The 27,998-nt window shown below is 41.0% G+C and overlaps 1 protein-coding gene across 1 annotated transcript; it reads right to left on the bottom strand.

Annotated features, from left to right (window-relative positions):
* Positions 1 to 17: 17 nt before the first annotated feature.
* Positions 18 to 16,700, bottom strand: COG1 (component of oligomeric golgi complex 1). The gene is made up of 14 exons (XM_032208760.1): positions 15,941 to 16,700; positions 14,302 to 14,546; positions 13,394 to 13,575; positions 12,180 to 12,350; positions 11,934 to 12,084; positions 11,042 to 11,252; positions 9,821 to 10,609; positions 6,460 to 6,606; positions 5,343 to 5,504; positions 4,440 to 4,567; positions 3,622 to 3,730; positions 2,773 to 2,882; positions 2,590 to 2,668; positions 18 to 488 (listed from the first exon to the last, which is right to left on the bottom strand). Exons 1-14 carry the CDS (start codon positions 16,268 to 16,270, stop codon positions 342 to 344), a joined length of 2,961 nt encoding a protein of 986 aa, XP_032064651.1. The 5' UTR covers positions 16,271 to 16,700; the 3' UTR covers positions 18 to 341.
* Positions 16,701 to 27,998: the final 11,298 nt, after the last annotated feature.

The raw sequence follows: 27,998 nt of genomic DNA, 5'->3' as shown, positions 1-27,998 counted from the left end.
GTTAAGTCTTTATGTATTAAGGCCACTTTAAAAAATACTCCCATGAGGTAGAATGGGAGATTTTATTACTGGAGTGCAAACAATTGCTTCCTTATTACTTACACACAAACACACACAGGAACTTTTCTATTGGCCATGGACTTAATTACACTGGCTGTTTAAAGAAAACAATCAGTTAATAACTTCAGCTGCCTAAGCTGCATATCTTGTATTTTTAGACGCTCTTGATTAGTTGTACATTTAAGCCATGAGCTCCGGGCTAAAACGGGGTGTGAATCATAGGCCTTACACATCTTTTTGTCATTACAAAGCCAAGAGCATGATAGTTCGCATTTATTCAATCATTTGGTCATGCTTGAGAGCCAGCCAAGTTTAAACAAAGATGGTGCTGCCGTGTCCTCCTCCTCCTCTGCTGCCAGTTGCCTGAACAGGAACCCAGGACGCAGCAGCGTCTCTTCTTCCGGTCTCATCAGGCCAGGGGTTGGAACCTATTAATTTTAACAAAAGAAAAGTCAATAGCCCCATGAGATTGCCATTCTTTGTTATTTGCAAGAAGTTTATAGCTATGTGAGTGACAGATGTGAGCTCAGATTCACAATAGCTAGCAGGACCACCAGAGCAAATTATATCTCCCTTCTCTGAAAGTGCAGTTTAAAAAAAAAAAGTTGAAATTTTGCCAGGAGAAATTCAGTGGGTGTTAAGTAGTCTGCAACTGCAGCTCTGATGCCTTATGTTAAAATTCCCCCTTTTTGTAGGACTTACTGCCTAACTATGTTTACCATGCTAAAAATGGACAGCAGTTTTCTGTCCTTCTGAGGTGCAAAATAAATGAAAGAACTTTTAAAACATTGGTTTATAAACCAATCTCCCTCAAATTTTTGCTGAGCTACTTTGCAGCCTTTGGCCATCCAAAGGTTGTCTGACCTTTAACATAGAAAATCCAGTGTCAGTATTTTTGAAAACGTTTGTTTCAAGAATCTCTAAAAGTTCAGAATGATTACATTCCTTAATTTAATGGCAAAAATGGACATGGTAGAAAAGTATGGTTGGTAATAATTATAGAGCGGCTGATTGCCAAAGCATGCACAATTAAGCAGACATTCAAAAGCTTTCCCCAACTATATGACCAACGAACGTCTGGCAAGCAGCTGGTTAATAATTATTAATGGGCTTAGTTTTACTAAAGTAGCCCAAAGAAATAGGCTCAGGATTAAGCAGAAAGCAATCAAAAGTTGCATTGTCAAAAATTAAATTTATGCATGTGTGTATGTGTGTTACACTCACAAGTGATAAAGTATGTATTTATAATGCACCCATAGTAACAGAAATCTACATTTTTTAAAAAAAAGGTATGTGGAATTTAAAAAATAATTGTGAGAGGCAATTCTCTCATTAAAAGAAAGGTATAATCATTTTCCAAAAATACATTAAGATGCAACACAAAAGCAAGTAAATCTTAACATGCATCAAGAACCTGCTCTTTTCAGGGAGCATCGGTTCCATAAACACAGGTAATTTGATAAAAGGTCTCAAGTTCAATGCGCTATAGAAAAAAGCTGTATGACAGTGTTAGTTTTCATGGGGGAGAGATGCCTTTCAATTCACACGGTTTAATACCCCAATAAAGTTTCTTCAGGAATTACTGGATTCAGCATCACACTGGAATAAAGGTTATAAGGCAGTTAAATAGACATTACTGCTGTTACAAAGATTTATTTATTTATTTCCCACCTTTGTTATTTTAATAATTCCCCAGAACAAAAACCTTATGAGTTTGAGTTGGGCTAAGAATGAATAGCCCAACATCACTCAGCAGGCTTTCATGCTTAAGGTGATACTGGAACCCACCTTCTCTTTTGGCTTCTAGTCTGGTGTCTTAACCAGACAACGGAAATTAAACATAAATTTCATTGCAAAACATAACTAGCAAAACATTTGTACATCCTACTGTTGAATTATTTTGCTGCACAATTCGTCCTGTCTGCATCCTTGAAACAAAGTAATGTGATACAAATCCAAGTTAATCACTACTAGGAAAAGATAGGGAAAACAGTATAGTGTAGTAGAGAACATAGATGGTTAAGTTCAGCAACTCCCCCTAAACCTCCTTTTTGCAGCCAGCAAAATCCTCTTACAGTTCCTGAAAACTGGCAGCGTAATTTTGATTTGAGATGAAAATAAATATTGGGCTTAAAATAGATGCAGTGCAACTTGAAACAATAGCTAAATTATTAAACTACCGTGTTTCTCTGAAAATAAGATCGGGCCTTATTTTCTTTTGACCCCTGAAATAAGCACTTGGCCTTATTTTTGGGGAGGTCTTATTATTTTTGAGGTGCAGGAGGCGGCAAGCATGGTCACCTCATGGCTGCTGCTGTGTTGCAATATTTTCTGGGAGGGCTTATTTTGGGGGGAGGGCTTATTTTAGCGCATGTGCTCAAAAGCCAGATTGGGATTATTATCTGAGGAAGGCTTATTTTTGGGGAAACGGTATTAAACCCAAGTCCCAAGTATTGCAGCTCTCCATCCTGACTCTCAAAAACCCACCAGCGTCCAAAAGTTGCCCATCCGTGAAACAAAGGAACCAACCTGAGTTTCGTGTTCAGTATTTCTCAGAACAGGTTTAGCCTTGCGAGAACTTGATGTGCTGAGAGGCAACAGTCCAAATCTTAAAAAAGAAGAAACAGGTTTTTTAATTGCTTTCCACTTTCAGACGCTTTTGTTTTTACAGAACGTGTTTTTTTTAATTGCTTACAGCTCTGAGTGACTTACCTGATCTGGCTAGAAGTTAGAGGTAGGATGTTATGTAGTTTTTGAGACGTTGAACAACTGCCTCTGCTCGTGTACTGATTCTCTGTTCCTGACAATAAGCCAAACAGGACCTAGAGGACAGAAAAGAGAGAACCATCTGATCTCAGTAGAAGAACACTCACCTATAAAGTGTCCATTCAACTATAAAGTCATGTTAAATTGAAAAGTAGCGTGAGGAATGCATGTAGCTTAAAGAACGTGCTGTAATTATTACCTACAACGCTTGAATAAGCGACAGTATCTCTTTGCCCAGTTACATTACCAGTTTGAGCTATGCGACACAAACTGGAGTTTCCAAAGATCAACATACTGTGGCCTGTGATCTTCCCAGACTACATCTATTCAGCCTTGTGGGGTTTTCCTTGCTTATGGCTGTTCAGAGAAGATAGTATTTCTAATGAGAACATATAGTTAATGGAAAGTCATTGCACTGTTTAATTAAAAGATGATCATAATAAGCCATTTGCTATATAGGCAGTTCTTGGTTAATGACCACTTGTACCAGAACTGCTCCAAGTTACAACGGCACGGAACAAGTGATGGTTACAACCAGTCCTCAAAGTTCCGGTATGACCATCAGGACATACAAGCATAATGGGCAAGCTCCATCATGGTTAAGTTGAGGACTACATATATATAAAAGCAAAGTGCATTGCACAGTTTATGGATGTAATAGTTGTTTAATTAGTATTATCATTTCCTACTTGGAAAATTAGTATTATGATCTTCCAACCAACATAAATAGGTGTAGATGATCTAAGACAATAAAGTCTACTTGGAACCATCTACATTCTCTCCCTTTGAACTTACAGACGTTCGTTGTACCAGATGATTAAGGTTACTGTTTAAGTGAGGAGTAAAAACATCCAAGTCGAAAGGATCTATATAGCTCTCAAGAGCATCGATCTGTTTCTCAATCCTGAAACAAAGAAAAACAATCTCATTTACTATATTGAAGAGCTGCTCCCCTTGGGTAGGCAAATGCTCTTTGCAGTCCTATGCAAAGAAATTAACTTTACCAGATGGTGAAAAACCCCATCATAAACCAACGTATATAAACAATGAAATTAAACAATTTCCAGCTATTTATGAATGGAATGTCAAATATTGTATCTTGAACTAAGATAATTAAACACTGCTCTTTCCCTTAATGTAGTCAGAAAAATCTTTTGAACTGATCATCTATTAGCAAAAGATAGAGATATTTAAAACGTTTCAGATTCATCCAATAAATTACCTTGGTGTATTTTCCCTTCCATTTTTCTAGAACGCTAAAGCATAGTGATTTTTTTAAAAAGTATTTACTCGGTCAACTTTTAGCCAAATTAATTTCCTGAAATTCCGATTCAGGCTGTCATAAATCAGGAAGATAGGATAATCAGTTCCTGAATGTTGACTACCTGCAAAATTACAGACTATGTTGATAAAAACAATGAATGCTCTTTTTTAAAAGGTTCTGTTTGTAGTCCAACAGATTTTAGATTATTGTTAGCATTGCTTGAAACCTATGCGCGTATGAACATATTGCAAAATATTACGTCTCAAAGTAAAGTGGATATAGCAACATTCTTAAATGCATAAAAATAAGATAGTAAATTTATAGACATAATACTTTATAGTATACTTAACTGGCATCATGCTTGTTTCTGCTGCTTTTCATATCTTCATTTTTAGTTTTCAGGACTATATTCAGATAACGAAGATCATACAGTAGTTGCAAAGCCCTGTTCTGAGTAATCGGTACCTTTCCTTCTTTCTGTACATGAATATAAAAAAAATGTCTATACACTCATTGAACAAAGGTCCTTTCACATGTCTGAAGGGGGGAAGTTCTATCAACATTCACACCAATCATCTACCAGAACTGATGCATCTCCTGATTGTACTCTGCCGCTGAAGTGCTCTAATACAGCATTCCCCAACCTTTCTAGGTTGGCAGCTCAGCATGGTGTGTGGGGGGGGGGGGGGGGGGCTGCGAGCACCGATGCCTGGCACTTGTGCGAGTGTGATTGCAAATAGGCCATGGCTCGGTAGTGGGCCACTTCCCACAGGTTGGGGAACCCTGCTCTAATAGTCAAATCTGATTCAGCAGCTAGTCCACTATAGCTCTCATGCTACACTGTTTAATATCTCTAACAGCAAAATATGGGAATACTTGTGTCAGTAATACTGGCTGTAAAATAATCATTCAGACAATTTCACAGAACAATATTTAGATTGCTATTGTAACCAGGGTTGCATTCAATCTAGTCTTTTTTACATTGCAGATAATTTATTTTAACTTTTAGAATGAGTTATCAAGTATATCTACTCGATCTAAATGAATAGTTTGACAATCGTAATTCATAGCAATCTTATCAGGATAATCTTATAATTTTTTAAAAAACCTTATATATTCATTTTTCTCTTAAGTACCACAATGCTGAGCCAATTATGGTGCATTGCTGCCTCAGAAAAATGCAGATCACAGGGGGAAGAATTCCTTATTTTTAAACTGCATGTCCCACCAATCACAAGCCCCAGGAACGTACCTTCTCCCGTTTCCCTTCTGATAGTTTTTCATAGCCAGCTAGTATTTCAGTCATGCATGCCTTGAGCAGTTCTTGCAAGATAACCTTGGGAAGAGTGTGGCCTCCAACTCGGTTTATTTCTTGACACAAGCTGAAGAGCAACGACTGGACACACCAGGATGGCTGTAAAGAATGTTGCAGTTTGACAGTGGAATGCTGTTGAATCGGCACCTAAATTGTCCAAGCCAGGAGTATCCAAGTTTGAATTCCACCCATGCTGGCTGGGGATTTCTGGGAGTTGAAGTCCAGAAGTCTTAAAGACTGGACACCTCTGATCTAAATTGTATTTGATGGCAACACTTACGTAAGAGGATGATTTACAATCTGAAATTTGTTGGCTTTCATTCCAGTGTGGATTTCCAATTTTTTACAACTGGTTGGCTTGTGCGTGCATGTGTGCATTCCTGCGCATGCGCAGAAGCATCCGGGCAGGTGGGCAGAGCCTCCTGCCCGCCACCACTACCAGTTCGCCCGATCCGGGCCAAACCAACAGAAACCCACCTCTGTTTCACTCCTCTCAAAGTTCTCCTCTCAAAGTTCAGTAACAACTGGCCCAATTAAGGGTTCTTCGTTGTTTTCAGAAAAGTTGTCATCCAAAACTTTTTAAAAGGATATTTAAGAAAATCTGCGAATCATTATTGCATTTTATGAAATTTCCAATTTCAAGGAAAATTGGAGGCAAAGCTGGACTCAAATTCAGCTCTACTACTGGGCCACTGGTTAATTTGGATATCAGTTCACTTCTTATATGTAAATTCACAATTTATATAGAATGATCGTCATTCATGACACAGTGCTTTTGTTATTAGTGTATCTATATAGTTATATATAGACTGTTAAATAGATGGATACATACACAGACAATGGTATTTAAAAGTTTGTGAACTTGTTTGAATGTTCTCAATATTTCTCATAAATGACCTAAAATATGATCTGTTCTCCACATATCCTAAAACTAGATAAAGAGAACTCAAACAATCAGCCAAAAACATTATATTTGTTCATTTATTTATTGAGGAATATCATCTGAAGCACTGACATAAATATGTATAAATAAAAATAGGGCGTCATTTCTTACCTGGATAGGGAGCCGTATCTTAGATTTTATGCTGCTTCCACTTTCTGTCTCTTCTTCAATTTCACTCTCCTCCCAGTTGGTGGCTGTTGCCAGAATGGCTTCAGCTTCCTCTTTCAACAAGGACTGAGTGAAGTCCCGGACCAGGACCTAGGATTCATTCACAAGCAGACAAACTAAATAGCAGGACAGTTGCAGAGATAACTCCGTTTCATAAATTCATTAAATATCAATGCATAACTGTAACAAAAGTATTTCAGCTTTGAAATGTTTGAAAGTAGACATTTTCTACCTACCATCAATGCCCTCCCCTACTAATTTCAAGGTAAAATCCCCCCCTCACACCTATGTGCTAGTCATTCCTGATTCTAGGGGGCAGTGCAGCCAGACGTCTCTGTGGTCATGTGGCAGGCATGACTAAATGCCAAAGGCACACGGAACGCTGTTACCTTTTCACCAAAGGTGATTCCTATTTTTTTATTTGCATTTTTACATGCTTTTGAACTGCTAGATTGGCAGAAGCTGGGAAAAGTAACGGGAGCTCATTCTGTTACGTGGCGCTAGGGATTCGAACCACCAAACTGCCAACCTTTTTGATCGACAAGCTCAGCGTCTTAGTCACTGAGTCACCGTGTCCCTATAATTTCAAAATATTTTCTTTAGAACCAGCAAAATTATTCCTGGGATGCATAGGAAGGATTACATTTCTAGGACTAGTGGGTAGAGATGAGACAAAACTAGTTTTGGTTTAATTTCAGTGTGTATTTCTTTAAAATGAATCAAATATTTAATAATCACCTCCTCTCAAACACTGTAATTTGGTAACAACTTCTGGAGGTGAAGGTACAGTAAGCATCTCGGAGATCTCAAGCTGTCCACTTCTATTTTAATTTCTTCCATTAAAAAATAAATGCTTAAGTTAATTATCCTGTGGCTCATTTTGTTGAGCTTTAGTGTGTTGGGAGACAACTAATAGCAATAGCAATAGCAGTAGACTTATATACCGCTTCATAGGCCTTTCAGGTCTCTCTAAGCGGTTTACAGAGAGTCAGCATATTGCCCCCAACAATCTGGGTCCTCATTTTACCCACCTCGGAAGGATGGAAGGCTGAGTCAACCCTGAGCCGGTGAGATTTGAACCGCTGACCTGCTGATCTAGCAGTAGCCTGCAGTGCTGCATTTAACCACTGCGCCACCTTGGCTCTAAACTAAAAGGGAATGTAGAAGCATAATCAGCTTGCCTGTAGAAAAGAGCCGAGGTGGCGCAGTGGTTAAATGCAGCACTGCAGGCTACTGCTAGATCAGCAGTTCAGCGGTTCAAATCTCACCGGCTCAGGGTTGACTCAGCCTTCCATCCTTCCGAGGTGGGTAAAATGAGGACCCAGATTGTTGGGGGCAATATGCTGACTCTCTGTAAACCGCTTAGAGAGGGCTGAAAGCCCTATGAAGCGGTATATAAGTCTACTGCTATTGCTATTGCCTCTCCTATTTTGCAATCTCAGCATATTTGCTCTCTATGGAAGAGCAATACAGGTAGTTTGTGATAGTGGTGAATATCTGCAGCTCAGGTGTCGTGTAAGCCGGAGGTTCGTTCTCCGAGCTTGTGGGTTGGTTTCCAAACATTTCGTTACCAAGCTAGGTATAACATCTTCAGCAGAGTTTAGGGATGTCGGTGTCAGTGTTCTTCTGTTTATAAGGACTTCAGATATGTGCCAAGTGAGGGTCTTGTGATGAGTCAGGTGTGAGTCATCAGTGAGTCTGCTGATGGGGAGGTTACATTGGGTCAGGGTCACTGGGAGGTGAACTGCTGGTGGGGGGGGGAGTTGTGTGGGTTGGTTGAGGGGCGGTGCTGTCTCTGGTTGGCTGTGCAGGTGATTTGGACTCTTGAGGTACAGGTAGTCCTCGACTTACAACACAATTGAGCCCAAAATGTCTTTTGCTAAATGACACAGTTGTTAAGTGAGTTTTGCTTCATTTTATAGTACTATAGCACTTAGACTTATACACTGCTTCAGCAGCTTTTACAGCCCTCTCTAAGCGGTTTACAGAGTCAGCCTATTGCCCCCAACAATCTGGATCCTCATTTTACCCACCTTGGAAGGATGGGAGGCTGAGTCAACCTTGAGCCTGGTGAGATTTGAACTGCCAAACTGCAGGCAGCTGGCAGTCAGCAGAAGTAGTGCTGCATTCTAACCACTGCGCCACCTCGACTCTTGGGAACTTTATGACCTTTCTTGATAGTCGTTAAGTGAATCACTGCAGTTAAGTTAGTAATACAGTTGTTAAGTGAATCTGGTTTCCCCATTGACTTTGCTTGTCAGAAGGTCCCAAAAGGGAATTACTTGACCTCGGAACACTGCAACCATCATAAATATGAGTCACTTGCCAAGCATCTGAATTTTGATCATGTGACCATGGGGAGGAATTTGGGCCAGTTCTGAAGTCTGAGGAAGGCTCTAATGGACGCTCTGCATTGGATGCAGAGATAGAGCCAGGACTGTCCGACATATCCCAGCCACCGGAGAGGAAGCTGCCTTTGGAGTGAGGAGGAAGAACAGCTGGGTGCCACAGAGACTGCTTGCCAGAACTTAGTTTGCAACCTTTCAGCTGGGAGCTCATGGCCTTGCAATTATCACAAGGAACTGATAAGGTCTGTTACTGCAGTTAACTCTTTGAAAGACTGTTTCCTGGACTTTTTATGATTGAATGCAATTAATTCTCAAGAGGTAAATAAAGAGGGAGTTTTAGTGACAAGGAGTCTGTTTCTTGCTTTTGCAAAGGCTGGGTCAGAACAGAAACTACTTTATTGTTCTATGGCTATTTCACAGGAATCTCCCCAGACTGGGAGTTTTCAGACTAGATAAATCTCAAGTGTGGTGTGTGTGAGAGAGAGAGAGAGACAGGCAGACAGACAGACAGACAGAGACTTTGCCTCTTACATTTATATAGTGATTCTAAATTAATTTCCCACTTGAGCCCTCCTTCCAACCGCGATGCTTGTTCTCCAACAACTTTAAGAAATATTTTTTCATGCTTCATGAATGAGCCACATTTAAAGTAGTAGCTTCAGTTGTAGCAATCAAATGTGAATGCTCTTAAAATGGGAGAAAACTCACTCAATAAATGTCTCACTTAACGACAGAAATTTTGGGCTCAATTGTGGTTGTTAAGTCAAGGACTACCTGTCATTCCCTGTCATTTTCTTATTTTATACTGACCTGTTATATTTCAGCTAAAAACAATAGTCTCCAAATCCTTTGCACTTCTATGTTAAGCAAATTAAATTATAAATAGCTTGTTTTAGTCATCAGCCAAAATGGGCAGCAGACACCTGCTTGCCCCCCTCCCCGCAAAAGTCACTCACTTTAGCAGCAGCGGTGCTCCATATCCGATAAGCAGACAAGCTATCCTGCAAAAGTTGTTCTTTTAATCCTTGCCACTTAGCCTGTACGGGATTCATTTCTTCGGTTCTACCTTTCCCCGTCTTCTTCAAAGACCAGAGCTCCCTTGTCATATTTTCTGGGCACCCTGATTTTCCCAGAATGCATTGCTTCAAGTGTGGACACAATTCCCCTAACGACCGGCAAAGCCGTGCCATAAACAAAACTGTGTTGATTTGGGGGTTATGCAAACTATCTGGGCACCCTTGGAGCGCCTCCTGAGCACGGTGCAGCTTTTCTCTAACACAGCCCAGCAAATCATCCGAACAACGAATGCAGTGGCTGCGCAACAGCTCTTCAACAATGCCTGCGTCAGAAAATCTGTCAAAAGCGGAGTTCTTAGAGTTTCCATACAATGGATCCTCAGATGACGAGGAGCTGGAAGGCAGATAAGACAGCAGGTCTTCCAGCCTGGTCTTCAGCTTGGAATCTAGTGCACTGCAGAAATTCTGGACGCTGGGACTGTAGGCTTGCGCCTTCATAGACAATCCACTCTTAGCGGACTGACTGCGGCTTGCCACACTGATCCAGGCAGCATCAGGTTGCAGGTCATTAGGATTCTCTGACCATAGGAAAGAGGCCATGTTACATTCAAATAGGATATGTTTGCTGTGGTTAGAAGAGTCAAATTTTGCTTCAAGTTCCTGCACAGTCAGAAGAAGAAGCTCTCCAGAGCTGTTGGAGATGTCATCAAATCCTTCCTTTGTCAGAGTCTGGGGGAAAAAATGTTGCAGGGAGAAAAATGGTCAGTACCAATCATGAGCACACAGATGATTTTAGGAGGCTATGGAAAATATAGGACCAAGCTAATATTTGGTATATGGGAATCTTGGAAGCTGCCCCTTTCTTGCCCCACTAAGGTCCTTTCCATTCTTATATTCAAAACAGGAACCAAAGGATCAAGATGAAAAAAGATTATTATTATTTTGCTTCAAAACTGGCAGCCAGGAAGCGGTCAGAAAGTAAATGAGGTATTTAGACATACCATAACATGGAAGAAACAGACCCAGAGTCATTTAGGGAAGGGAAAAAAGAACACAGGATATCCAAAGCAACAAAGCAATGAAGATTGCTTCATTGTGTTTTATGTTATTTTATCAGCATCAGCTAGCCTGTTTCTTAGCTAAATTTTGCCAAGATCTTACCTGTAACCTGTCCAGAAAAAGCTGGTGTAGCAGATCTTCCCAGAAAGAGATGGGCTTATCAAGAAGCCGATGACATACCATATCCCAGTTCTGACTCATAGATTCACTGGTAAGCAGCTCCCATACAGCATCACGGATCCTGGCCAAGCCTTTAAGGCTCTTCACATACACCAGTAAGTCTGTGATCCCAGATTTAATGTCTTCATTGCACCTGAAAAGAATTTTAGAGAGTAAGTAAGCAGTTTCCTGAGTCCCATTACAGTTCATAGCTCTATTGAGGGCTACTTACAAGCTTGTACAAACTGTTACTTTTATTGTATAGGTTACAGCAAGGACCCATTACACATAATTATGAATCAATGCAATGAGAAAATTGTGCTGATAATCAGAACATCAAAGACAAAATAGGCTAGGTTAATAGAAAACTAGAACCTTGTAAATATACAAGTCCTATTGAAATTCTAAAAGAACAGGTAATGATTTATGAAAAACCTGAAAAACCCAAAACAGCCTTTTACCTGAAAATATTTGGAAACAAGGAATTTAGAAATATAAAGACTAACAACACTTACAGTTGTTGAACTATACTAAGCAGGATGGAGACTTTTTTTTTAAGTGACAAGTAAAAACTCAAATCAAATCTGGATTATCATCTCAGTGCTGGAGTAGATATCAACACAGCATCAAAGTAATGCTTGTAATGCTGAACAAAGTTTTAATGTATCAGCTTAATTATCCATCTTTCAAGATTCAAGGCTCTCTTTTGTTTTTGTTAACCACAACAATCTTCATTAACTACAATTTCATTCCTGCACAGAGGCTATTCAATATATTTGCCAAGAAGGCCACAATACCAAATACCTCCAACAAGGTATGTTCCTTATAGACTCACATGCTGATCCATTTCTGAAGTGTATCTCTAAGGCAATCCTGGCTTATGGGGTGTGCCAAAGTTCTGAGTGTTGGCTGGAATTCTGTGACAGATGGTGGCAAGTATTTGAAAGAGGTAATCAACTTGGTTTCTTCCTTCAACATGCTGAGCCCTTTCCCAAAGAAAATTGCAGCAAAAAGAGAGATCAGATCACTAATGATTAAACTGGAGGCAAAGCAATAGTCAATGGTATATGATCTTGCTCACCAGTTGATTGCTGGCTGGTGATGGTCTCCAAAGTCAAGAAAAGCAAGCCACAAGGAAGAGATGGATCCGAGGGTGTTCCCTCTGGCAGGTTATAGAAGAGGGCGTGGGCTTGATACAGGGTTGTGACTAGAAGCTCCACCAAGGAGCAAATTTGTGCTTTGATGCCTGCATCTGGTTTAAAATGAACAAATAAACAAACAAAAAAGTATAATAACAGCTGTATATACCATATTTTTCAGACTATAAGACACTCCAAAGTATAAGACGCACCTAGCTTTTGGGGAGGAAAACAAGAAAACAAAATCTGCCTCTGCCCCCCCCCCCCCCCCCGGGCAATTTGCCTCCTTGCAGCAAATAGCAAACAGAGTGGTCAGTTTCAACACAGCCTGATTTAGCACAAGCAACTGATTGGCGTTTGGATCTGCCTCCCAGAATACCTCCTATCAGCTATTCCAGGGTGCAGGGATTGCCACTGCCCATCGGCACCAGTGTTACCTAATGCCACTGTCACCTATCGCCACCTCTGCGCACCCTATTTTCAGCCTCCGCACATCCCATTTTCAGCCTCTGCACAACCCATTTTTGGCCCATTCCAGGCGGTGGGGATAGGCAGTGGTGATCCCCACAGCCTGGAACAGCAAGGCTTCGGCAACATTCGCTCTATAAGACACACAGACATTTCCACCCACTTTTTTTTGGGGGGGGGGGAGTGCATCTTATACTCTGAAAAGTACGGTACATATTCAACCAAAAACATCTGCTTCAAGGAAACACAACACCCACCAATTAGAAGAAAGAAATCATTTGATTATTAATTTCCATACTCTTAACATTCTAAAAAGATGAAAGGAAAACAATGCTAAGTGATCAGCAACATCTTCTAGAAAAATATAACTAAAAGGTTATCAATTTTGAGGAACTGGTTGAGTTCATTCAGTTATAATTTCTAGCCACTATATAGTAACCCTAATCTTATTTTAGAAATATAAATGCCTTAATATGGGAGCAAAAAATAATCAACCCACAATAGTAACTGAAAAAGTAGCTGCCACTGTTTTAACTTTCATCTCTAATACCAATAAACTTCTTTGCAATTTATTCAGCATGGGAAGGAACCTGCAAAGACCCACAAAGACCATGGATTAATGGATACATGGAAGCTGCAGGTTCAAAGCAGATAGAATTGCTAATGTTAGCACTACATGTGTACCAACCATGATGAGGCTGTTTCAGAAGTTGCTGAATTGCAGATTTTCTGGCCAGCAGGAAATCTGCAAGAGCCTGGCGTGGTGAACTATCTTCAAGAAGCATGGCTGAGCACAAAGCTTCTGCTACTGCATGATCCGAAACAGTCCGGCATTTTAAAAGTGATTTGCTCTCCTGCAAGATAGTTGACCTAAGAGAGACAAACAAAATGCTAGCAGATTTATAATATTCAATAGAAGTTTAAACAATTAAAAAAGCATACGTCATAAACATAAAAATGGTTATCTAAAGCCATACAAACTTTATATTAAAAACTCAGATTTATTAAATATTTTATTTTGAAAGCAAAAGTAACAATCAAATGGAATAAAATCTGCCAGCCTGATCATTGACTACTCTGTCTTTAGTGACATCTGAATGCAGACCTCAGTTCTCAAAATTACATCCTCCGTGGCTGGACAATTCTGGGAACTGAACGTCTGTATGTATAGAAAACACTCAAGTTTGACTTTAGCGGTTCCAAAGTAGAGTACAATGGAGCAAAAGCCAAAGCAGACAAGAAATGTTTTAATAAATACATGAAATAAAATAATGCATATATCAAGGTTATTGCTAATTTTGCTGTTATGAAGTCAAACACCAGGGGGCGTTTTAATATATAGTTATAGTACTACAAAAAAGTTTTTATATAAAAGAGTAATATAATTGAAAGTAGCTGTCTAGGACAGTTTATTGACACTTATTATTTAGGATCCTTACTGATAATTAAGATGCATCTTTTGCTATTTCTGATACTATTTCAGTATCTGAATTCCTAAGACAGGAAACTACATTTTTTTTCTCCAAAAAGAAAGCATCTCATCAATAAACTACATTAAGCAATCTAGGCTTGGAAAAAGTATCTCAAGCTGCTTACCGGAAATGGCTAGCTGCTGCTACTTGTCGCACAAGAATAGGAAAACATGCCAGAATTGGGCTGTAGTGTGTACTTGAAGAATCCAACTGCAGAAGGCCACAGAGGTGGCAGCATAACAGATAGAGTCGAGTGGCAGATAAATATTGAGAAGATTCCATAGCACTCCAGATTTTCTCTGGAATCTGCAAGAGAAGCTGAATTTGCGCTGCCAAGCAGTAGAACTTCTCCTGGGACTGGCACGTTGTCTAGACAGAAACACATATGAGCACCAGAGGTGGTATTCAGCAGGTTCCGACCAGTTCTGCAGAACCGGCAGCAGAAATTTTGAGTAGTTCAGAGAACCGGTAAAGACTACTTCTGACTGGCCCCGCCCCCATCTATTCTCTGCCTCCCGGGTCCCAGCTGATTGGGAAGAAATGGGGATTTTGCAGTAACTTTCCCCTGGAGTGGAGAGGAAATGGAGATTTTGCAGTATCCTTCCCCTGCCACGCCCACTCAAGCCACACCCATAGAACTGGTAGTAAAAAAAAAATTGAATCCCACCCCTGATGAGCATCTATGGAGATTCTCAGTCATCCGGGTCCTGGTTGTCCCAAATGTGCTTTTTTTAAAAAGAGGCAACTGGACTTTCTGCTGGTTTTTCTTTGAAAAATAAATACCAGAAAGTCCAATTGCCTCTGGGGGGGGGGGGGGGAAGCACCTTTGGGACACACCTAAGTATCCTATTGGCCCCTGCATTGAAATTCATTTGGGAGGACCAATATGATGTCTGTACTTTTCTTCCATAAATGTTGTCTGTGCTTTCCCTCAATAAACGTGGGATGCGCTATGAGCACCAAGAGCAATCTTTTGAAACATGCACGCGGTTTTATGATATGTATTTTTATTTTATTTATTTATTTAGTTTGTCCCTCATGTACAAGATAGCAGGAATAAGAATAAACATGAATAGGAACACAGGAAATGGGTACAAATAAATGGGGACAGTTGGACAAGCACGCTGATGCGCTTATGCATACTCCTACATCATAAATCTCATAGTCCACCTGAGTAGCACCCATTCTCTAAACACCAATGCCACGAGCATTATTTACCCAGAATAGCATTTACCCTAACTCTCAAAATAATATTCTTAAAAAAAAAAAGAAGCTACGGTAGCCAGCTGCAAAAAAAAAAAAAAAAAAACCCAAAAAAGTATCCTTTTTTTCTCTCCCCGTGAGCCAAGACACTTCTTAGGACTACAAAAGGATTACCCTCCAGCGTGCCTAACCGTCCCTGTCTTACTGTCCCCATTTATCTGTATCTACTTCCTTTGTTCATGTTTATGTTCAGACTTATACCTGTTACATTGTACATGTTTGACAAACAAATAAATATACATTTAAAAAACCATCTCTCCTTTCTCCCTTTTACGTCCTTCCCCTGTCCCACATTGTCCCAGCATTGGGGGTTGCGAGCTTTTAACGTCCCGTATTTTAAAGAAAACGGCGAGCGGGAAGCAATTTAACAGGTGAAGTCCTGTGCCTCCACTCACGCCCCACCCCTTCGTGCAAGGCAAACTTTGCCGCGCGGTCCCTCCACGCTCGGGACCCCGGGCTGCAGCCCTTCCCCAGCCCCGCCCCTCAGCAAAAGCGCCCACCTCGCGCCCTGCCTCGCGCTGGCTGCTGGCCGCGGGTCCGGCGTCCCGTCCGCGCGCCCGTCGCTGCTGAAGCCCCCGCACGGCTTCCAGCAGATGCTCGGCGCTGAGGCGCATCTCGGCTATGGTGTCCGCCGCCTCGATGAGGTCCCGGTACCTCTCCCCGACCATCTGCCGCAGCTCCTCGCGCTTCCCCTCGATGCCCGCGCGCAGCTGCCTCTCCACGCCTCTCAGCTCGGCCGTCGTGTACTTCTCGAAGAGGGACTCGACCGCCGCTGACCCGCCTCGCTTCAGGGCATCCAGCGCTGCCGCCTCAGCGGCCGTGGTCGCCATCGCAGCTGCTTCTCACCGCCCCAACTCTCGCCGCCTGTCACCCGGAACCCGCCGCCTTGTCGGCCCTTTGACGTGTCACACGTCCGCCATCTTTAAAAAGGGCAGCGGGCTGGCTGTTTGGGAAAGAGGAAGCGCCTCCCCTTGCGGACGCCATTTTTGTCCCGGGCTGAGGAGAGGGGCGACTTCCTGGCGCCTTCCCACGGAATGGAGTTGGGATGCAGGGCGATCTCATCTCTTCGCTGCAACATTGTCATGTTCTGTTCTTGAGGCTTTCTCAAACTGACGGTCTCCGAAGTGTTGGGAGTACAATATCCACAATTCCCCGTTATCCGGGACGGGGAACCATGGGGCTTTTAGCTGGAATCTACTACATTGGAGTGATCTACATGGTGCCCCAACGCTTAGTGTTATTTTTATTGCTGCAGATTAACACTCCTGATCTGAATATTTTTATTTTTTTTCACTTGATAAATCCTGTTCAAAAGGCAGGACTGAAATAAATAATGTATATTTATTTAACAGTTATATATTTATTTTATAGTTAAACATTCTGCCCTGAGAAAATGGTAGGATTGCCAGATATTTTTTACCAAAAAAATGATAAACAGTAGACATAAAAGGTCCCTGTGATTTTTGAACAGCCAAGGGGACCAGATAAATAGTTTGCTTAACTATTAAACAAGTTGGAAAATTCCCAGTCATTCTTTTTGAAATTAACATAAAACATTTACTATGGGTATTTAAATTTTTTCCCCCATTATTTTCTCTTTTTTGATCTTCAGTTCATACCATCAAACTGTTCTGAGTAATGCACTAGATGAATGGGATAGAAATTTTAACTAAGTACATATTGTACACAAAAAGGCTCCAAAAAGCTTTTTATGATGTGCTGGTTGTATGATTTGTTTCATTTTGTTAGTGGATTTATCCAAGAGCCTTTTTATAATTATGGTGAGGGGAAAAGAAATTAAAATTGTAACAAGAACTCAACTGCAAAGTAAAAAAAAAAAAGAATGAGACACAATATCACTAGTGATAATTACAATGATATAAAATGTCACAACTTTCATAGAAATTAGTCTAAACTTGCCTATAATATTGGTAAAAGGTTTACAAAAGCTTTGATTGGGACTATTCTGGATATCTGCTGGTAGAGGGGGAATTAGCTTGGTGTGATATCAAGGAGGGATCAGCAAGCCACACACCAAGTCTTTCTACATCTGTAGTCTGCATCTCCCCAATACCTTAACAATGATACTACCAAGAGTTGGGCCAGAGGCCTGACCTGAAATAATAATTCTAGTTAGTGCTTTGTATGACAGAATCACAGATGGGACTCAGTGTAGAAACAGTTGAACCGTAATGCATTTATTATTGACCAAGGAGCAAAGCAAATAATTCTCAATAATGTACACATGATTGCTTCTATCTTTATAAATGCCAGGCCATGGAACATGCCTGAAAACCCTAATACTGTAGCTTTATATGCTTCTGTAGGAAACCCTAGCTATTGCCCCTCCAAACTTGCAAAACGGATGGTTTCATTGGCACCCATATTATAAGGTTGCCTGTTTGGTGTCTCAAAGCAGCAAAGGACTGAAAATAAATTATTAGATATCTAAAGTCCTTAGCCTGCTCAAGCTGATCATTGTTAACATTCCAATTAAAGAGATACTGCATCTAGCTGGAGATTATGAGCGGCTTTGTTTTAGAATAATTGATTTCTACTTTTGGATCATAGCAACATGATGGTAGTGCTTGTAAACAATGCCAAAGCCAATCTGCATGCAGCTAAAATAATGGTATCATCTGCATACAAAAGTAGGGAGATGAGGCTGTGGGCCAGAATTCAGTTATGGAATTCACGTTTGGCAGAGCTTGTAAAATGTCCTTAAAATAAACAAATAAAAAGGCCAGGATATGTATCTTTGCTTAACTCTACTTTAAGTGGTCATTGGGCCTGTCAAGTCACCACCATCCAAGATTGAGAGCATTTTAATGTTTGTAAGCCATCCAGAGTTGCCTCTGATGAGATGGGTGGCACATAAATTTAGTACATAAATATGTAAATAAATACATAAATATCCATGAAACATGATTTATTTTATTTGTAAAATTTACCAGCCAACCAGCTTGCCACACAATTAATTCTCGATGGCTTACAATATTATTATCAACTGGAAGATGTGAGGCAGGTCAGTTGGTGAAGCACACCAAACTACCTCTACTGGTAAATCCTTGGTATTCCATCCTTACTCATTTGTGACCCCTAACTCTTTTTGTTTTGCTACCTATTCTCCTCAGGTGCCTTCACTGCCTTCAATTTACTTTCCTTCTTTCTCCTCATTTTCTTTTGCAATTAACAAAGTTGGCAAATCCTGTAGTTATATGCAACCATATTAACACGTCTTTCAACAAAAGTTAATTGCTCTCAACAGAATACCTGCTACCTTTCTACCATCACATATTCTTTTATCATCTGTAACATTCCATCAGGAACTATGTTTCACCAGATTAAAGCACTAGATGGAGCTCTGGTGATAGGATTTTAGTTCCGCTGAAAGTGGGATTCATGAAAGGAAAAAGGAAAAATAAAAAGTGCCTTCCAGAAAGTCGTGACTCCTAGCAATTGCCTGGACCAGTCCCTGCAGTTTTCTTGGTAAGATTTCTGAAGTGGTTTGCCATTACCTGCTTCCTAGGATTGTGTTTTAGCATGTTATTGAGTTATGTAAGATAAAATAAGGCAAAAAATACGAAAGTAAATAGAAAAGCAGGGGGGGGGAGAGAAATGAGGAAGGGTTGGGGGGAAAAAAGAAGTGTTGACTTCCGACTCCCTCTGTTGCAGTAAAATAAAGCATTAACATCAAATCACAGCTTTTTGTTTTTTCACAGTAATATAAACTAGCCATTTCTATAAGGATCTATCAATCTAATTGGTAAAACCCAAGTTCAAAGTTTCATTCTTTTCCACTTTAAGCACAAAGTTAAGAATTGATCTCTATGTGGAAACAAAAGTACTTATATTCTTTTCTTTAATCAAAATAGTGTTGCCATTTCGGCCAATTCCATCAGCTTCTGCAGCCATTAGTCCATGGTGGGAATTGAAGTATCCTTCCATTTTTGTGTGTATAATAATCTTGCTGCTGTCAACATATATAGAGTCAAAATTCCATTTTTTCTCTCTAAGTCTTTTTCCATTAGACCCAAAAGGAAATTTTCTGGTATCATCTTTATCTTCATTTTCAGAATTTTCTGTAATAAAATATGAATCATGCTTCAAAATTTCATTGCTTTATCACATGTCCACCATAAATGATAAAAAATTCCCTTCTTTACTTTTACACTTCCAATAGTCATCTGACATACCTTTATATATCTTAGATAACTTATCTGGTGTTAGATACCAACAATACATCATCTTATAAACCTCTTCTTTTAAATTATAATTTAGTGTAAATTTTAAACCCTTTGTCCACATATTTCACATATCCAAAATTCCTTGGCCACTGAATCATGCAGTGTTTTTACATGTTTACTTTCCAAATTCAATTTCAATAACATTTTATAAATCTCATATCACCCTGCCAACAATTGAGGCCTTTGAACTATGATGCTGGAGAAGACTCCTGCGAGTCCCTTGGACTGCAAGGCGATCAAACCACTCAGTCCTAGAGGAGATCAACCCTGACTGCTCTTTAGAAGGCCAGATCCTGAAGATGAAACTCAAATACTTTGGTCACCTAATGAGAAGGAAGGGCTCACTGGAGAAGAGCCTAAGGCTGGGAAAGATTGAGGGCAAAAGAAGAAGGGGACGACAGAGAATGAGTGGCTGGATGGAGTCACTGAAGCAGCAGGCATAAGCTACCAAGATGGTAGAGGACAGGAGGAACATTGTCCATGGGGTTGCAATGGGTCGGATATGACTTCACAACAACAACAAATCTTATAAATCTTATTCTAGGATTGATAGAGAGTGGCTGGTCCAAGGTCACCCAGCTGGTTTTGTGCCTAAACTTGGACTAGAACTCATGGTATCCTCGTATCACAATTCTCACTCTTCTCAAATTGTTCAAGAAAGTCTTATTTCTATTAACCCCTACACTGTTCAAATTCACAAAGAATGTACCTTTCTGTTCCTGAAATGTCCAAATACACTGAACAGCTGAAAGCTTCACAAGATCCAATGTCTTGAATAGAGAAGAAAGCTTACTGACGCTTTCTAAGAGCAAAGCTGGGCAGATGAGAAAGTGAATTGAGGTTTTAAAATTATGCCTATGAGGCTGTTGAAGCAAATACAGGTAGTCCTCGACTTATAATCACTCATTTAGGGACTCTGCTCTTTATTATAAATAATAAATTATATAATAGTCCAGAGGTGGTATTCAACTGGTTTGGACTGGTTCACCCGAACCAATAGTGGAAATTCATGGGTGGGCCTGCCCACCCGCCCCTATGCCGTCCTATTTAGGCATGTTTTTGAGGCCGGGCACATGCGCGGAAAGCACACTTGCAAGCAAAGTGCATGTATGGAAGTTTTGGGCGCATGCACAGAAGGGACACGTTCGCCCGTAAACCGCGCAGGTGCACGTGCAGCGATGGTAACAAAAATTTGAAACCCACCGCTGTAATAGTTCTTTATCATAGGTTGCAGTGTCGCGAAGTCACATTTGCAACCTTCTAACAAGCAAAGTCAACGGGGAAGCCAGATTCACTAACAACCTTGTTACTAACTTAACAACTTGTTCTGACCCCCCCCCTCTTCACACACCAAAGCACGCCGAGACAAAGATACTTCAAGGATTTATTCACACACAGACTAGCCCTTGGCAGCAATCCAGCACAGACCAGACCTTGGCAGCAATCCAGCACAGACTAGATGTTGGCAGCAATCCAGCACAGACCAGACCTTGGCAGCAATCCAGCACAGACTAGATGTTGGCAGCCATCCAGCACAGACTAGATGTTGGCAGCAATCCAGCACAGACTAGATGTTGGCAGCAATCCAGCACAGACCAGACCTTGGCAGCAATCCAGCACAGACTAGATGTTGGCAGCAATCCAGCACAGACTAACCTTGGCAGCAATCCAGCCTGCCAAGCTAGCCACAAGAGTTCTCCAGCTCTAGTAAATACGTTGACTCCTGCAACGAGTGTGGACAATCATTCCTTGAGAGGAGCCTAATTACCACCAGCTGAGTGCAATTATCTCCTGTAACTGCATAACTGTTCTTTACGCCTATTAGCTCTCTGTTGCCGGGCATCCAGGACCAACTCCCTTGTCTCCTCCCCACTGCTCCAATGCATGACATCAGGACCACACTCCCTTGTCTCCTCCACACTGGTCCAAGGCTCAGGCGCCTCCTGGTGGCCAACCAGCCTCTCTGCGCCCTGCTCGGAGTCGGAATCCTGTCCAGGGTCCCCCACATCCTCCAGAGCCGACTCAGGGCCCCTCACTGTTGGAGTCTGGTGGCAGCTCCAATGGCTCCTGCTGGGCCACAACAACAACTGCTGTGATTTATGTAACAACTGTGGCAAGAAAAGTCAGAAAATGACTACCCATATTTATTAATTAGCATGAGTTAATAAATACACAAATGTACACAGTACATGTTCATACAAGTAGATTAAAATCAGCAGGTTAAAATGGTGAGGGCATCTGTTTTTGTTTGTACAGTTCCCGAGTACGAGGTCAGTATTCTCAGTTGTTCAGCAGAAGACTTCCCAGATAGCAATATTGTTAAGGCAACTGTTTTCTACCAGCTGTTAGTGATAAAATAAAATCACAATGAGCCAGCCTATTTCCTTTCTTTCTAAAGGACAAACATCCATTGTCTTTAATAACTATGCAAAAGTGGTAGGTATTAAAAAATTAAAAGCTATGCCAAAGGTCTGGCCTGTCAGGTTTCATTCATATTCATGAGCTCTCGTGCAAAGCATCTCTTGAATTAAGACACAGATGGTCTTATTAGGCTCTGGTGCTAATCCAGATGTACCTCTCAAACAAGAGCAGTTTGCTTAAGAAATGTATCAGAACATTCTGATAAAGTATATGTGGCCTTTACATGGCACAAATACAAAAAGGAGAAATCTTTCATTAGTAAAAGAAAATTTATATTTGATTTTCTTCCAGTTCAGGTTGGTTAGGAGAATTAAAAACTACTGATAGTTCTTGAGTTACGACCACAATTGGGGCCAGAATTTCTGTAGTTAAGCAATGGGGTTGCTAAGTGAGTTGCACTTGGTTTTTATGACCTTTTGGCCACAATTGTTAAGGGAATCTCACTGTAGTTAAGTGAATCACACAGTCATTAAGTAATCCAGTTTCCTTCATGCTGTGCCGTTTGTAAATGCCACATCTTTCCATTGTTGCTGTTATAACTTTGAACAGTCATAAAACAAATGTTTGTAAATTCAGGACTACCTGCATTTAGGGAACAGTTAGGGAAGAATTGCTGCAATTCACCAGGAGCGTTTCAGAATGTCAGGTCAGAAATCACCTTGCAGTCTTCTCAGTTATGTGTAACTTCGTGACCCAACAAAAGCGCGAACGTCATAAGCGCGCCGACAACACCGCGGTGCTAAAACCACGATGTCAAAAGCGTGCCGACAACAGCGCGCCGACAGAAGCGCGATTTAATTTAAGGTAAGTTTTACGGTTAGGTTTAGGGTTAGGGTTAGGTTTAGGGTTAGGTTTAGGGTTCCGTTACAGCGCGCTTCTGTCGGCGCGCTTTTGTCGGTGCGCTTTAGGGCTAATTAGTCGCTCATTCGTCACGCGGTTTTGTCACCGCGCTTTAGTCACTGCGCTTTAGTCAGGCGCGCTTTTGTTGTGCGCGCATTTGTGGTGGAACCGTGTAACTTATATGTAAGAGGTCCCCTGTGTTCAATAAGGCTTTCTCCCAGTCATTTCTGCATAAGGATCGTAGCCAAAAACATCGTTCAAAATATATTTATTCAAACGGATCTCGTAGAGATGTACTCCTTGGCACATGTATATTCTCCACACACACACACACACTATATATATATATCTTGTCCTGGGGGGTAAGACAAGAAACAATGGGTGGAAACTAATCAAGGAGAGAAGCACCCTAGAACTAAGGATACTTATACATGAATTTCCTGACAGTTAGAATAATAAATCTGTGGAAGAACTTGCCTCCCAAAGTTGTAAATGCTCCAACACTGGAAGTTATTAACTCTGTTATTCTATTCCTGTCATGGCGATCCTATGGCATACGTGTCACAGGTGGCACACAGAACCCTCTCTGCGGGGATGTGAGCCGTCGTCCCAGCTCAGGTCCACTGTGCATGTGCTCCCGCCTCCCGCTGGCCAGCTGATTTTTGGGTCGCTGCTGCGCACGTGCGAGGAGCAAGTCACATACAGGGGATGTGCATGCAGGGGCGGGGGTTGCGCGAGCATGCACAGGGGAAGGGGGAAGCATGGGGATGCAGCGAACCCCCATCCCACAGCCCATTTTTGGTCCTAGGAGGCTTCAGGAAGACCTGCTAGCCCCAAAATGGGGCAGGGGGAGCGTGGAGGAGGGGTCGTATGCTTTTGGCACCCGACAACAAAAAGGTTAGCCATCACTGTTCTATTCTGTTCTGTTCTGCTCTGTTCTATTTACAGTGAAATACTTAAAGAGATAAGTTCTAAAAATGAATGAACACTAACAGGCTCTCAAGATGTGTCTTCTCGCCAGTGGTGGGTTTCAAATTTTTTTAGAACCTCTTCTGTAGGTGTGGCCTGTTTTGTGGGAGTGGCTTGCTGGCCATGTGACCGGGTGAGAGTGGCTTGTCAGCCATGTGACTGAGTGGGAGTGGCTTGGAAGTCATGTGACTGGGTGGACGTGGCCAACTTGTAAAATGTGGTGAAACTCACTTAACAACGCTCTTGCTTAGCAACCAAAATGTTGGCTCAGAAACTCTGGCATTTGAAGCACGCAAGTCTTAAAGCTGTCAAGTTACAAGACCCTTGCACCCTAACCCTTTATAAAAAAAAACCCAGGGGTGTTCAAACTTGACAGCTTTAAGACTTTAAGGTTTAGAGACAGGCGGGGCGATTGGTGGGCCAGCCAATCAGTGAGTGGCAGGCGGGGCAAGCGTGGTGCGGACGGGCGGGGGGAGGGAGCTGGAACCACTTCTAAACGGCACGGTAGATTTGTGGAACCTCTTATATAGAAGAGGTTAGAGCTGGCAGGAACCCACCCCTGCTTTTCATTCATATCAGCATTGAGATATTGGCTGATTTTTTTTCGAAGTATAGAAAATGCTACAGTATGATTGGACAAGGATCTATCCTTAAGTATAGAGATATCAGCAAATTCCTTCAGTCTCTTTCTTTCACTCAGTAGCTTTACCATCCTTTTTCTTAGAACACACCAGATACAGAATCATTGCGCCATACTGTGGTAAAAAAGGAAAGTCCAAGGAGATGGTGACATTCCCTCAGAAAAAAAAGGGTGCTGCCTTTTTTCTTTTACTATTCTAGAACAAGACTGTATCTGAAGTGTTTTGGAGAACTAAAAATTACAGCTTGGCCACTAAAAGGGAAAATCTGCTTTTAACTGTTGTCCTTGTCTTTCTGGCAAGAAAATCAATTGACAAATGATTGAATGAAAGCCCCAATGCAAAGTGTAAGTTTACAAATAGCACATATACAGAGATCACAAATATCACATGTGCACCAAAACAAACAGGCCTATTGATTCCTCTACCTGCTTGCACCTCCCCACTTCCACTCAGGGAAATCAATATATAGAGAGAGGTAGGGGTGTGTGTGTGTATGAGTACGTATACACATATACACATACACATATATACTTATACATGAATATACAAACACATATACATTATGTACATATATACATATATTCTTGGAACATGAGTCTCAACTTTACTTCTCAATACAGTAAACTTTTGTCAGACTGATATTAACTCTCTTCTCTTGTTAGGGTCTCTTAACTGGGATTGTTTGAACTTCTCTGGAGTCAAAGGGAGAAATCCATCACCAGGAGCTCCTTTCATCCCTAAAAAGTATATATTGCTCTTATCTCTCTGATATCTGTTGAAAGAAATGTCCTTCTGGGTTCGGCTCCAAGTGGGGAAAAAGACACTGGAGACATGGAGGCTGCTTGGAAAGATGGTTTTAATGGTGGACAGGACCACATGGCTTGAGTCCTGAACAGAAAAGGTGATCACATGCTTCAATATTGGTGGAGAAAAGAGAAGGAAGGGCTGAGATGCTGAGTCCCTGATTTTATGCCCTTTCTGGCCTTTGATCTTGAGCTTGTATTCTGATTGGTTGTCAGACTCCCATGGAGCCATGCAGGGGCAACTCTCTAGGCTGTGCTTTGAATCCAGGTTTGGTTGAGTTCTCAGATGCCATGTGGCGAGTTGGGTAAAGGGCCAATATTATCTTGCCTTAATCCCATGTTGCTGGAGCTGAAGTGGGGAACTCTTTATTATGTAAAGGGACTAGCTTGGCCTTCTTAATGGCCTATTGACAAAAGAGATGGGGGAAGCAGGAAGCTGCAGGAAGTTTCTCTTTAAAACATTTCTCCCTTTCACATCCATGGAAATATAATATTCTGCCTTTTCAACATATCCTAGGATATTTCATTTCTCTGGGAGAGGGCTGGGTGATAACTTTCCACATATCAGAGTAGAATGAAAAGAGAACAGACATTTCTGGACTGTACTAAATCATACTTTGGAGTTCAAAGACCAATGTTCTCCCAGCTGCTGGAGATACACAGATCATTTCTCCAGCCTTGGAGCTCCATGAAAAAAATTCCTCTCTTTTCATAAGGATATGAGAGAAGGAATGAAATCCACATCTCTTTTCTTTAACCTGGCTCACTCCACAGGGCTTTAGAAATGCAAGGGCTCCGACCACAGAAATGCTTTGAGGAACAAGGAAGAATAATCTGTGAAACTATTTTGGTGGTCGGCAACATACAGTTTGCCTGTCCAAAATTCTTGGTATAAGTGTATTGCAATTACAATAGGTTTTCTTTTTAATTGGATTGGTTCACTCCAGCACTTTTCATAGCTATTGCAGCAAGAAAAATGATATTATCAGTATTTCCATAATAGGCCAATTTCTTTTATAGTTGCGTAAAAGCTCTCTACTTATACTTTATTAACGGTAAGTCTCCCCTTGTACAGCACCCATCAAAAATGTTATTTTAAAGCAGATTAGATTTCCAGTGGCTGCTTTTCATTTACAAACTAGACAAAATTACAGCCATGATCTTTCTGGCTGACCTGCAACTCCAGAGTAGTTAGGTGACCTTCAGATGCTTTGCACTTCAATTCTTATGAGCTCCAGAAAATACTGCCCAAGGCAAGAGGCTGTGGATTATCATCTTATACTTGCTGGTTTTTTGTATTCCTTGAGTATAACCAGAACTCCCAATTTTACATGGAAGATGTTTAGGCAATGATGGTGAACCTATGACACATGTGTCAAAGGTGACACTCCATGACATTTTGCCAGTTCAACACTCAATAACTGTTCTCAAGAGAATGCCACATTCTGATGTGTCTTCTGGTTGAAAACTGTTTTATTTCATTTTCATTTTATACAATCACTTATATACTGTGCATTTAAAAAAAGCAATAAACACAACTCATCTTCCACCATGGAAAACCAACATAACACTTCAATCCTCCATACACCCTTTCTTCTCCCCCTCCAACTTTCATTTCTCCCCTCCAGCATTCCCCTCTTCTACTTCCCCTCCCCCTCAGACATTCCTTTCTCCCCTTCCCTCCATCTCACCCTCCTTACATTCCCCTCTCACTCCCTCTTTACTTCTCCCTCTTCTTTCCCTCTACTCCTCACTTCGGTGTATTTCTACTATTCATTAATCTATTCAATTTGTATTTTACACTAAAATTGAAAAAAAAGAAAAAAAAGGAAAATAAAAGGAAAAGAGAAAAAAAAGAAAAAAGAGCAACAGTATACAAGTGCGTTCTTATTGTTTTGAAAATTGAAACTATATTTCCACCCTCCCCCCCCTCCCCCCCGTAAACCCCCCTCCCTAACCCCCTTCTGACTTCCCAGGTCCCATACCCGGCATAACTCTTTATCAAGCACAGTCTAGAGTATATTAAAACCAAATAGATAGAAATTAAAAGATAAAAGATAAAGGAAAAAAGAAGGGAATAAAAAAAAAACAAAAAAAGAAAAACGGGAAAAATCAATAAACTCTCTACATTGAGCTCAGCTTCCCATCATTATTAAAACTTAAACAATGTACATCATTCCTAATCTCAGTTAATTTATTACTTGCAGGATTTCAAACTATGTTGAAACCAAGTAGGTTAATCAAATGGAATTCTACTCTAGCTAGGGGCCTTATCTCTTTATCTAAATATCTGTCCATTTCCAAACCTTTAATTTGTCCCTTTTACCTCCTTCTCTATAAAGCAATTTAAACGCATCTCAAATACTTCTCTCGGTTTCCTTTTCCAACTCCTCTCATCCTGCCTCTACCCGTGTCCATATATATATTTTATTTTCATCCGTACTCCTCTCATATTTGCTCCGCCTTCCTGCGAACTCTCTGGGTATATCCTTCCAAACATTATATTCAAATAACAGTTTATACAAAAATCAACTTACTTTCTGGCTCAAAATAAGCTCTAATTGAACCTTCACTACCCTCCCATCTACACCACACTTCCCAACTCCATTCATCCTAAACCACAATCCAAGAACATCA

Source organism: Thamnophis elegans, chromosome 2, assembly GCF_009769535.1.
Source record: "Thamnophis elegans isolate rThaEle1 chromosome 2, rThaEle1.pri, whole genome shotgun sequence".
Classification (NCBI taxonomy): domain Eukaryota; kingdom Metazoa; phylum Chordata; class Lepidosauria; order Squamata; family Colubridae; genus Thamnophis; species Thamnophis elegans.
Note: the sequence above shows the minus strand (reverse complement) of the source record. Positions and strands in the feature narration are given on the sequence as shown.